Below are 12,470 nucleotides of genomic sequence, written 5' to 3'. Positions count from 1 at the left end.
GTTTGATAATTTTATAAGAAATACAGTATGAGTTAGCCTGATGCCTGACTGGAGAAACAATGGTTAAGATAAATTAATTTGATACGATGATTTTGAATGTTTCTTTCTGATGAAAATATTGAGTTATATACATACAGTATATGGAAAGATGAGTATATACCCAACACCCAGACATTTTGTAGACTGCACTTTATCTATTCATTATACATTTATTGGAGCAAAAGTGGATTTTGCACACAGCTGAGGAGGTCTGTGAGTCCCATGCTTTTCACTTCCTGCAGATCATCCACTCCACAGGCCCGCTCAGTTTTATCTTTGATTCTTAGCTCTCCTCTGCAGACTTCAAAGAGAAGTCTTGTAACAGACTGGAATGATCCGATTGCTTATTAACACAGCCGTCTTCAAAGTCAAAGTCAGCTTTATTGTCAACATTTCTACATGTGTTATACATAGAGAAATCTTGAAATACCGTTTCTCGCAGTCCCACAGTGTGACACATTTACATAAATCAAGATACAAAAAGGGCCTATAAACGGGGTATAAAACTAAGTAATAGTAGTAATAACTTAAGTACTAGTTAATAATATATTTAAAAAAACACAATCCACAGAACATGAATTGACATTAATGCAAGTATTCTTTAGTGCAAAAGAGAAAATGATGTTCAAAGTACAGTTTCAGTGCAGTAGCAGCGGAGTTGGGTATAGTGACTGCATGGTGCTGGATGAGGGAAGGTTGTGTGTGTGTGTGTGTGTGTGTGTGTGTGTGTGTGTGTGTGGAGGGGGTGGGTTAAAGTCCAGGTCCATTTGGGCCAGGAGGGAAAGGTGGGAGGCCGGGTGGAGAGGTCAGGGGAGAGATGTCAGGGGGGAGGGAGGGAGAGAGGAGAGAGAGAGGGAGGTAGGGGAGAGAGTTCAGCATCCTGGTGGGAGAAGCTGTTCCTCAGCCTGGTGGAGCTCGAGCGGAGGCTGCAGAACCTTCTCCCTGAAGGCAGGAGGCTGTTGGATGGCTGGGTGGAGTCACCCACAATTCTGAGTGCTTTGCGGGTGAGGCGGGTGTCCTAAATGTCCTGTAGTGATGGGAGTGAGGCACCCATGATCCTCTGAGTTCACAATGCGCTGCAGGATCTTGCGCTTGGAGGGTGGAGGGCGTTGGAAAAAGCCGACACAGGGGACTTGACATAACGTCAACATAGGCCGACCTGGGAGTGAGGATGTGTTGTTGGAGGCGGTGCAGCTTCCAAACCACAGCGTGATGCTGAGGATGCTCTCAGTGGCGCCTCGGTAGAAAGACAGCATGATGGGGGGTGGTGCTCCGGCTCGCTTGAGCTTCCGGATGAAGTACAGGCGCTGCTGGGCCTTCTACTCTAGTGCGGTGGAGCTGTTTTTCCAGGTGAGGTCATCGGTGATGGTCCCACCCAGGAATTTGGTGCTGCTCACCTGCTCCACCACAGCGCTGTTGATGGTCAGGGAGATGGGGGGTTGGTAGTGGGTTCTCCTGAAGCCAACAACAATCTCCTTTGTGTTCTCCACGTTGAGGAAGAGATTGTTATTTTGGCACCACAGGGCCAGCTGGTTCACTTCCTTCCTGTAGTTAGTCTCATCGTTGTGTCTGATGAGACCCACCACAGTAGTGTCGTCAGCAAACGTCACAATGTGTGGAGCTGAAGTTGGGTTTGCAGGCGTGGGTCAGCAGGGTGAAGAGAAGGGGGCTGAGCACTCAGTGGTTGCTTTGTATCTAATTGTGGTAACTTTGGTTATTTGTGGTAGTTTTTCATCTTTTTGCAGTCATTTTTTGCTCTTACTGGTTGTCTTGCACATCTTAATGGTAAATTATCTTCTCTTTCTGGTCACCTTAATCAGCCTTCTGAAAATCTTGTGTTTCTTTGTGGTCATTTATTGTCTTTTTGTTGTCGTGGTCATACACCTACACAAACATTGCTATCATGCCATAACTGACACAGTGACCGACTGACGGATTGGTAAATTCCACATAGGCCAACTCAAAAGGAGAGAGAAAATTGATAGGCTAAATGATGTAAGGGCACAAGTATTTAAAACATCCAACAAAAAGCTTTAGTGCAATTTCAGAGGAATTTTCTGACAGAAACCCAGCCCTTCACTGGAAGTCAGATGTTAGTTGTATTCAGAGTATCAGGTTTGAACTTGTTGGATGCTTTAGTAACAGTTGAATGCCTCAATGCAGAAAAACGAGAGAAATCTCCAGACTGTTTGTGCCTGGAGAGAAATAACTGCTCAGACAGAGGGCCAGCAACACCCAGATTTGCCAGTCATGACAGCATTGAGTTTAATACTAATAATGTAACCATTGGTTCATGTTAAAGTGACATATTCTATAGAGCAGGTGTTGCAAGTACAGAAGTTCAACTCAGGGCAGAAAGTGATATTGACAGTGACGCTGGATATACCTCAGAAGATTATTTGTTTTACTTTAACATCACATCAATCATATGACACATTTTGAAAGAATGTCCTTTCAGGCATATTATCATGATCAGATGCAATTAGAAATAACACACCTGGTGAAGTGATCTGAGTTCACTTTAAACTCACTTCTGAGCATGCCCATCATGGTTCCAGCTTCTCAAATGTGAAGATGTGCTACTTATTATATATTTCGATTATTTTAATGTACTATTACATCTTGCTTTTCGCTTTGGGCTCTGGGTTATTGTAATGAAATGTCTCCCTATTTTCTTATATTTCTGAAACCATAAATATATCATACAATAATCCTCATAGTCAGTAGATTAATGGGAAACATAAATAATCAATAGTTGCCGTCCTATAAAAAGTAATTACAAAATGCCTCAACCAACTCTCATAGTAAATAAATTAGTAATAATTACTTAATACATATTACTATAACAGTCGCATTGTCTGCCTTCGTCCCAATTACCTTTAATGGAGTACTTTTAAGAACAAACCATACAGAAGAGGGCCGTTAGTTATTAGTACGCCAGTGCTCACATCCCACCACCAGGGGGCAGTGTGTCAAATCAAGAATACCCCCGGATGTTACAACATTATACTTCCGGTTTGGCGGTAAAGCGTGTGCTGCTCTGCTGTGCGAAGTACAAACGTTTTGTGACGAACAAACATCACATTTATTCATTCCCAGACAGCATTTAGTAGAACAGAAATGGTGAGTACTTCTTACAAATGTTTGATTCTCAATCCTTTTATATTTTGTTGGATTGTTTTTGCAAAGATAGTAGCGTGTTTGCTAGTTAGCATTAGCTACGTTAGCTACCCATTCATGACTTCACGTTAATGAATGAATCCCCCGTTTTGACTTGCAGCATGTGTAAAATGTAATATATTATCACATAAACAGTAATAAGGCCAATGTTTTATTTATTCGGCAATATTAGTTCATATCACCGTGAAATGTTGCGCCCCTTTGTTGGGGTTTGGCCCTATACAGTCTATGGTTTGGCCCTGTTTCTGTGGAGAGAAAGTCGCACCAAACTCCATTGGAAATCGTACAATTTTAACTAGCATTTGCATTTATGAATAAAAACACTTTGTTTAACTTGAACAATAGCTTTTAATACAAGTTTCTAACGAAAAAACTCGCCTTTGTCTGTTTGGGGTCTCTGCCTGTACACATTGACTTGCTGTTTGCCTAAAACCGCGATGTTACCCACTATGAACAAAGTAATGCAATAATAGTGCTATTTTATTTAGAAGGCTTGGCAGTAATTGCATACAGTTAAGGCTACACCAGCAGCTGTTTTTCAGTACCTTTCAATACATGAGCACACGTTTTAAGAACAAATACCAATGGTTCTACCTGAAAACAGTTGTTACATTAGAAGTGGTTTGTGTATAAGTTACTTCTATATCATCACATATCAGATTAAGTCACTATATAACTGTTTTCATGTTATGAAGGTGATATGCTAAGCTACAATTATTTGGCACAAACTGTCATTTAGAGATAAAACCAATTTGTGTGATAATAAGTTATACCCTGGATAATTTAAGTATCATATTATGTGCGTGTAATCAACTAACACAGCCAAAATGAGCATATAGTAACCATTTCATATTTCCCCCCCATAGAGTTTACCTCTGAACCCAAAACCATTCCTGAACGGTCTGACAGGAAAGCCAGTGATGGTAAAACTGAAGTGGGGAATGGAGTATAAAGGCTACCTGGTGTCTGTGGATGGCTACATGAATATGCAGGTGAGAACAATTCATTGTATATGCCTTGTTCCATTACAAGTGGTATTTATTAAACACATATTTGTGCTAGTATCGCTCGCACAGAGTCCCAAAGTTGTTTTTACATTTTGCAGCACTGTTGATCCCGTGCACTAGACCATATTGATATTTCAGTCAAATTCAGATTAATTGTTCAGCCGACCACAAAGTGAGAAAAAGTCCCGCCATTCCCCAAAGCAACAACAACATTGCATAATTGCGTGTGGTACTGCGTGCACACTGGACTCAGGAAAGTAGCGTATTTTAGAAGATCCTTAATCATATACTTTATGAGCTGTGTGAGAAACACTCTATTTTCATTACATCTCTGATTCTGCAGTTTAGTATATCATTAGTGGAGACAGCTCTTTTCTCTTCTGCTTGATTTATTGGGTTTTTATATCAATATCATATTTTAAGTATCAGCCATAACCGTTATGCATCCCTTGAACTTTTTATATACATGTTTTTCTGACAGCTGGCAAACACAGAAGAGTTTGTGGATGGAGCATTGGCAGGTCACCTGGGTGAAGTGCTTATCAGGTATGAATCTAAAACATATTTCCCTTTTCATTCCATAAATAAATCACTAGATGCTTATTATTCAGTAACATTCATATTTAATGTAAGATGTTGTATTTGATGGGAAACAGGTCAATGCAGCACTAACTGAAAAAGGCCTTTTTTTAAAGCTGTTTTTTTTTTAACTTACTTTAACTAACATGTGTTACTAATTAACATGTCGTGTTAAAAAAAAATCAATAATGTAAGCAACGGCTCAACACATTCAAACCTTTGTTCTTCTGTCTTTTTCCTGTGCATCTTTTTCTGCCAGCATTGTGTTCTAACCAGTGTTTTTACCCCCCAGGTGCAATAATGTTTTGTACATCCGAGGTGTAGAAGAGGAAGAGGAAGATGGAGAAATGAGGGAGTGATGAAGAGGACCCGGCCCTGTTGTGTGATTGTATCTCGTAGTTGAGTTGATGTGTGTTTGTGTTTTCACCATGTGAAACAAATGAACGCCTGTGGTTTAGGTTTTTTTCAAGCAGTTTCAAATTTTCCTTTTTGTTTTACTTTGTGAGGCAATTTTTATGTTGTGACTTTGTAATACAGACACAATAAAATGATTATTGTACCCTTTCTTAAACCTGGTTGTTGTGGTTCTTGAATGTAACAGAAGCAGCTTATGTAAATCCTTCTGTAATTATTACTGGATGTCTGTGACAGAAGCCCCGCCTCTCTGTGCACTTTAAACCCTGCAAATATTTGCCTTTTCCCAAACTAGTTTGAAGCCAGTCACTCTGAAGCTTAGTGTCTACTTTGAAGGAATTAAACATGTCCAGAAATTACAGACTTCTGGTGAAGAATGCCAAACAGGTGGTTCTGATCTGCAACAACGGAGAGAAGTTCATGACCAAACATGAGATACTGAATCTTTGTGTGATTGAAAATGGAAGCATTGTGATCGGAAGGTAAGCATCAGAGGTTACTTTATACAATGAGACAGGCTTGAGGGTTCACCTTCTGTTAAATCTTGTAAAGGTTAATGAACGAAAGGCAAACCGCATACATTCTCATGTGTAACTTCATGTCAGCACATGCAGGATCTGCAGGTTTGATAGTTTAAAAATGGCTGTGGTGGCTTGTTACACCGGGAGAACATGTTGGATAGCTGAAAACTCGGGCAACATTTATATGACTGTTCATTTGATTTCCCTTTATTAATGTTTACATTTACAAAAATAAAGGTTCAACCTTTAAATAAAAAACATGTCAGTCTAAGCTTTAGCCAGAGTTGTACTTGGTGCATGTTCACATCCAACCTGTGCATGAAAATGGTATGGTAAAGAAACCAGAGGTGTAAAGTAACTAGTACATTTACAAGTACTTTACTTTGGTACAATTTGGAGATACTAATACTTTACTTGAGTATTTCCACTTTTTGTTACTTTGTACTTCTACTCCACTACAATACAGAGGTTAATAATTTACTTTAACTCTACTACATTTATTTAATACCTTTAGCTAACTTTGCAGATTTGGATGAATGATGTGAAATATAATCAAGTGTTAAATCAGACTTTAGTTCCACCTGGAGTAAATTCACAAGCTACCCTGCAGTATACAAAGTCATTCAAACTAGCTGCACCTTCACCAGCTTTGAGAACACTTTCATGATCAATCATTATAACATATTTATAAATATGAAATGGGCCAATCTTCATGAGTACTTTTACTTTTGGTACTCTTAAGTATATTCTGATGCTAGTACTTTTACCTGAGAAACATTTTGAATACAGGACTTTCACTTGTAAGTGAGTATTCCTACACTCTGGTACAATATCTGAGTACTTCCTCCACATCTGAAAGAATGTTACTGTGTCTCTAGTGACGGGCTGATCACAGCTGTGGGTCATGCAGAGACCATCAGGGATCAGTTTGCAGGAGCCACCTTTGATAAGGTCATTGATGCTACAGGGATGTGTGTCCTGCCTGGTGAGTATCTGCTCCATAGGGTTTATATGCATGTTTTCTGTTTAGAGGAAATGCATTACAAGCAGCATACATGTTCCAGTTTTTATTTATGAAAATAAAATTGCCTTTAATATATTTCATAGCATAGTAAATATTATAAACTGTACAATAGGTAACTTGTAGGGTCAGGTAAAAAGAGTAATACAAATATTGTGGTCTGCTTAAGAATGATAAAAGTACACATAAAAAGGTTGTTATATTATAAAAGATTCTGCCAAGACAAACATTTAACGTTTTATAAGTGGTATCTTTAAAAGTATAAAAGGACGGTATGTCTTCAAAGCTTTATGTTATATTATGCAGCTAATATACAGTACATTGGTTTAATAAAAACAAGTAGCAGATCAAGCTGTTAGTCTCGATATTTATTTCATGAGAAAGAAAAGATTTAACATCATGTGAAATAGTTTACAATCACAAAAAGTGCATCTGTTATTTACAGTTGTGAAGAAATGAGAGATGTTGTGTTTTATATTTGCAGTTTTTCTTCAAATAGATGCTATGTGTCATTTGTATTTTGCTGTTGTTTTAGGGTTGGTTGATGCTCACACTCATCCCGTCTGGGCTGGTGACAGGGTGCATGAATTTGCAATGAAGGTAAACCTTTGTGTTCAATATATTTTGACAGTATGTTTTTTTAAATTAAGTTTAATAAAGGGCTTACCACCGTCATATTTTTTCAATACTTTATTCTATTTTATTCTCTCTTATCTCTATTAAATATTTGTCCTTCATATTTATATATACATCTTTTTATTTTGTTCAATTCTTTAATTTTTGTAAATTCTGTTATTTTATTTGTAATGCAAATTATTCCTGTAATTTCTATCTTTTGTAAAAATGGAGCAACTGTCCTGACACATACTCTGATCTCTTGTATCTCCTGCAGCTGGCGGGCGCCTCCTACATGGACGTGCACCGGGCCGGGGGGGGGATCCACTTCACGGTGGAGCACACCCGGGCTGCCGGCCCCCCTGAGCTGCTCTCCTCCCTCAGCAGCAGACTGCTCCGGATGCAGCGGGCCGGGACCACCCTGGTGGAGTGTAAGAGCGGCTACGGCCTGGACCTTCACACGGAGCTGAAGATGCTGCAGGTCATCGAGGAGGCCAGAAACACCCTGCCCATCAACATCTCCTCCACCTACTGCGGGGCCCACGCAGTGCCTAAGTGAGGATGCTTATCAATATCTCATTTCACATTAGCTGACAATAGGCCCACACCTTTCAGAGTCAGAATACCGTTATTAGTCCCACAGAGGGAAAATGTACATTGTTACAGCAGAAAAGAGCCAAAGACAGCTTAAGGTTACCCAAGTAGCATGCATATATATATATATATATATATATAAGATACAAAAATAAAAAGTTACACAATTTACAAAAAACACATCCTGTAACAGTTCTGAGGATTTAGCAGCAAGGTATATATTGCACAGTTTCTAACGGCATATCTATTGCACATAGTTGTTGGTTAACAACAAGGAGTGTTATAGTCAGTGTAATCAGTTTGTACTACCTTGGGCTGCTGTGCTCTCAGTGTTTTGTCTCCCTGTTCCTGCCTGTTGGCGTCAGCTGATAGAGGTGTTATACTGCTTTATCCTGTTATGCACACTGTTGATTATTCTCTCAGAAACAGCTAAATACATGGGACTGGGGTAGAGATCTTCAGAATTGGCAGCACATGTCTTGTGAATTCTCTGGCCGAAGCTCCAAATAAACCATCAGTGTTTGCCATCAAGCTCCAGCTCTCCTCGAGTCTCGTTGCTTCAGAAGTTTCCATCACACTTTCCAGCGAACACTATCTCTCTTTAACTCAGAGGTAAAACAGTGGAGGAGGCCACGGAGGACATCCTGCAGGTGCAGCTACCCAGGCTGAAGCAGCAGATGTCTGCAGGGACTCTGAGGGTGGACAACATCGACGTGTTCTGTGAGGAGGGGGTGTTCGACCTGAGCTCCACCCGCCGCATCCTGCAGGCCGGCAAGGACCTGGGCCTCAACATCAACTTCCATGGAGACGAGCTCCATCCCATGAACTCCGCTCAGGTAGCATTGAGGTTTATTTGGCCACTTTAAAGAAAGAGGAACTTCCCATTTTAGACACATTCTATTTCTATTACTGGTAAAACTGTATTTGCAACAACGGAGAGTTTGTATAGTATTTTACAAATAGTTTGTGTAGTGTTTTACATTTAAACAGCTTATTGGCTAAGATTCAACAACTGTTTTACTTTGTCTGGTGATCTAAAGATGTGAAAATCCACTAACATAAGTACATATTCATACAGCAGTTGAATTGAGTTAAGTTTTGTTTTCATCACATTTTGGTGATTTATTTATATGGTGTTTGAAATATAAGCTCCAAAAAAGAAGGGGTAATGTGAAAAATGTCCAAGACCAACATACCAAAACTTCAAAGATGTTTCTAGGACATTACCATCATAGAAACTATTTAAAATGTCACATTTGATTGATTAACTTGTTTTAATGATAAATAAATTATAGAAATTAGTTTTCAGTTTCAACTTTAAACTGAAAAAGGTTTTGAGCACTATCATTGTTGTACTGTGTTCTGTGTGTGTGTTCTGTGTGTGTGTGTGTGTGTGTGTGTGTGTGTGTGTGTGTGTGTGTGTGTGTGTGTGTGTGTGTGTGTGTGTGTGTGTGTGTGTGTGTGCATCAGTTGGGTGCAGAGCTCGGAGCCTTAGCCATCAGTCACCTGGAGGAGGTCACAGACCAGGGGATTGCTGCCATGGCAACAGCGAGAACCGCCGCCGTCCTTCTACCAACGACAGCTTACATCCTTAGGTACTGTATCACCAGTGCTGGAAAGTAACTAAGTACTTAAGTGAAAATGTAGTATTTTGTTTTTATATCATGAGGTTTTTATTACCAAGTAGGTTGGCACAGACAAGGAATTTGTCTTGGTGATCAGCAGCATAGCAATTAATACAGTGCAGAATATTTGTATTTTTAAACCCACTAAATGTATTTGACAGCTTTAGTGACATTGGAAATACATTGCATACAAAAAATGCATATGAAAAGGATACAAAATAGTATAATTTTTTCACAAGTTTTCATACAAATACATTTAAAGGTTCCAGCTTCACAAACTGGAATATGATATGTATTTCCCTTAATAATTATATTGTCTTTTTAAATGTTATAATATATAGTATCTTGCAATACATTCAGTTCATGTTCCCGATTATAGTTAAACACTTCATCACAAGTCAAATAACTGCATTAAAAAAGGTTGGAGGTATATATTAGTACTACTACTTGTGTACAGGATGCAAATACTTTCTCTATCAACGACTTCAGTTCATATTGTAGTGCACTTGCAAAATTAATGTACAAAAAAAAAAGTGCAACTATTATAATAATCGTGTTACATGGACACAAATACTCACAGACCCCTCATTATTGTGAGTTGTATATTTAGTGTGTGTGTGTGTGTGTGTGTGTGTGTGTGTGTGTGTGTGTGTGTGTGTGTGTGTGTGTGTGTGTGTGTGTGTGTGTGTGTGTGTGTGTGTGTGTGTGTGTGTGTGTAGGCTGCCTCAGCCCCGGGCCAGGGACATGTTGGAAGCTGGAGTTATTGTTGCCCTCGGCAGCGACTTCAACCCTAACGCCTACTGCTGCTCCATGGTGAGTAGTGTTGCATGGTGGGTAAAACTCATCTCTGTCTCTGTGATGGGATTATTTGTGTTGACCTCACTCTGTCTCTTCTCCCCCCCCCCCCCAGCCGATTGTCATGCACCTGGCCTGTGTCAACATGAGGATGTCCATGCCTGAGGCTCTGGCTGCGGCGACCATCAACGCAGCCTACGCCCTGGGGTGCTCCCACACACACGGCTCCCTGGAGGTCAACAAGCACGGAGACCTGCTGGTCCTCAACACCACACGGTACACCAAGTCAAGAATTACACCCACAGTCTTTACAGTATTAGTCTTTTATAATGACACTAAGTGTTTGAGATAACCACAATTATCAAGGAAAGGTAGATGTAAACCTGCTTAATGTTCATTAACATATTCATATCAAATAGAAAAAGAACCAAACTCTAATAAATTGAGGTGTGTTCTACTTGGTGCATTGATTTGGAATCTTTAGGTCATATGACATGAAATCTTTAGGAAAAAACCGGAATTATCTCCAATAAATTGTTTAAAAAAATTCATGACACAACTGTGACCAAGTATGGTGTGCTCCATAAGGCACTTTAATTATATATTTTTCAAGCATAATTTTCACTTATTTGAGAAAGTTAACATGTATGAGTGTAACGCTGATCCCCCCTGTGTGTTCTGTTGCAGATGGGAGCATCTGATCTACCAGCTGGGGGGGCATCAGGAGCTGATCCGCTACGTGATCATCAAAGGAAACATCGTTGTTGATAACGACACAACTCTGGACTTGTAACCATAAGACAAGTGAAGTGGCCGATCCACAGCTTTAGGATTTTAAGGTAACACTTTGACATTTCTGGAAATATCTTGGCCTTATTATTTCCCTGTATTTCCCAAAATGTAAAAGTGTTTCTTTGCTAATATTGACCTTTAAATCTGTTGTTGTCACTAAGACGCTATTGTGTATGCTGCCTGTCAAAGAAAGTGACTGAGGTGAATAATCTATTACTATCTGTCAAACACATGATTTAAGATAAATGTCATGTTACCTGTTGATTAAAATCCACTTCTCTATTCAACTATCTCTGTCTCGTTCATCAGAGTAAAGCCTGCCTTCATTCAGTTGCAGGAATGTCATTATATCACCTTATATCAACCTTATACCTTATACCTTATATCAACAGGTACAATTATCCAGCAAAGTAATCACACAGCTAATTGATTGGCATGATGTGACCTTTGTTAATGTGTCACATGACCTGGTGCTCACCCTGCTTTTATCTGTTTGCAATCTTAGAGCTGCTGCATGACCGTCAGGGTGAGAGCTGATACTAGAACCACAGGGTAAAGATTGCAGGAGCAAAGAAAACAGAAGTAATGAATCAGTTATCATCAGAAACATCATATCTTTGAAGAGTGTTTTATTGAAGGTATTCATACACAATGCTTAGTAGTCTTATACTTTAGAGTTAGACAAACAATACTATCATATTTTATTTCAACCTGCTATACTGTGATTTTTAGTTGACATACTATATTGTGTTTTTTATGACATTTTTGAAGTACTATGCTATTACTTTTAACATAATATACTATGACCTTTTTCCAGAAATGTTTGACACTATGATATGAAGTCTTTTTTTATCATACTATGACTTTTTTTCCTGAAATGTACAACATACGATATGATGTTTTTTTGACGTACTATAGTAAAAAAAGTGAGATACTATGCTGGGACTTATTTTTATGACATATGTGATGTTTTTGATTGAAATGTATGACATACTATAATAATAATATTGATGAAACCCTCTTTAATGGTCACACAGCACATACAGTGGAATGTGTTCTCTGCTTTTAACCCATCCTAGTACCAGAGCAGTGGGCAGCAATGGGAGTGAGGGGGGAAGGGGGATGTCCGGTGGCAGGGCAGGAGGTGAACTGGGACCTCTCCAAGCAGTCCACACTCCATTTTTAGGTCTGGTCGGGGACTTGAACCGGTGACCATACAGCTCACAGTCCAAGCCCCTACTGACTGAGCCACTGCCAGACTATACCATGATGGTTCTTTTCATCATAC

The 12,470-nt window shown here is 39.4% G+C and overlaps 2 protein-coding genes across 2 annotated transcripts; both read left to right on the top strand.

Moving 5' to 3' along the window:
- Positions 1 to 3,038: 3,038 nt before the first annotated feature.
- snrpf (small nuclear ribonucleoprotein polypeptide F) lies at positions 3,039 to 5,376 on the top strand. The gene is made up of 4 exons (XM_034074956.2): positions 3,039 to 3,162; positions 4,086 to 4,211; positions 4,708 to 4,772; positions 5,098 to 5,376. The coding sequence occupies exons 1-4, from the start codon at positions 3,160 to 3,162 to the stop codon at positions 5,162 to 5,164; spliced, it is 261 nt and encodes an 86-aa protein (XP_033930847.1). The 5' UTR covers positions 3,039 to 3,159; the 3' UTR covers positions 5,165 to 5,376.
- Positions 5,377 to 5,494: 118 nt separating this feature from the next.
- amdhd1 (amidohydrolase domain containing 1) lies at positions 5,495 to 11,469 on the top strand. Its single transcript, XM_034112396.1, has 9 exons — positions 5,495 to 5,701; positions 6,619 to 6,725; positions 7,297 to 7,361; positions 7,654 to 7,931; positions 8,581 to 8,806; positions 9,441 to 9,565; positions 10,315 to 10,408; positions 10,506 to 10,666; positions 11,078 to 11,469. Exons 1-9 carry the CDS (start codon positions 5,565 to 5,567, stop codon positions 11,181 to 11,183), a joined length of 1,299 nt encoding a protein of 432 aa, XP_033968287.1. The 5' UTR covers positions 5,495 to 5,564; the 3' UTR covers positions 11,184 to 11,469.
- The last annotated feature ends 1,001 nt before the right edge of the window (positions 11,470 to 12,470 follow it).

Source organism: Pseudochaenichthys georgianus, chromosome 23 (genome assembly GCF_902827115.2).
Source record: "Pseudochaenichthys georgianus chromosome 23, fPseGeo1.2, whole genome shotgun sequence".
NCBI classification, from domain to species: domain Eukaryota; kingdom Metazoa; phylum Chordata; class Actinopteri; order Perciformes; family Channichthyidae; genus Pseudochaenichthys; species Pseudochaenichthys georgianus.
This window is presented reverse-complemented; position numbering and strand designations above follow the sequence as displayed.

Bases quoted from the DNA above. Each gene is read 5' to 3' on its own strand.
- amdhd1 (XM_034112396.1), top strand. From the start codon at position 5,565: ATGTCCAGAAATTACAGACTTCTGGTGAAGAATGCCAAACAGGTGGTT. The intron at 6,726-7,296 runs GTGAGTATCTGC...CTGTTGTTTTAG, and splicing joins AGGGATGTGTGTCCTGCCTG to GGTTGGTTGATGCTCACACT. The intron at 9,566-10,314 runs GTACTGTATCAC...GTGTGTGTGTAG, and splicing joins ACGACAGCTTACATCCTTAG to GCTGCCTCAGCCCCGGGCCA.
- snrpf (XM_034074956.2), top strand. The intron at 4,212-4,707 runs GTGAGAACAATT...TTTTTCTGACAG, and splicing joins ATGGCTACATGAATATGCAG to CTGGCAAACACAGAAGAGTT. The intron at 4,773-5,097 runs GTATGAATCTAA...TTTACCCCCCAG, and splicing joins CTGGGTGAAGTGCTTATCAG to GTGCAATAATGTTTTGTACA.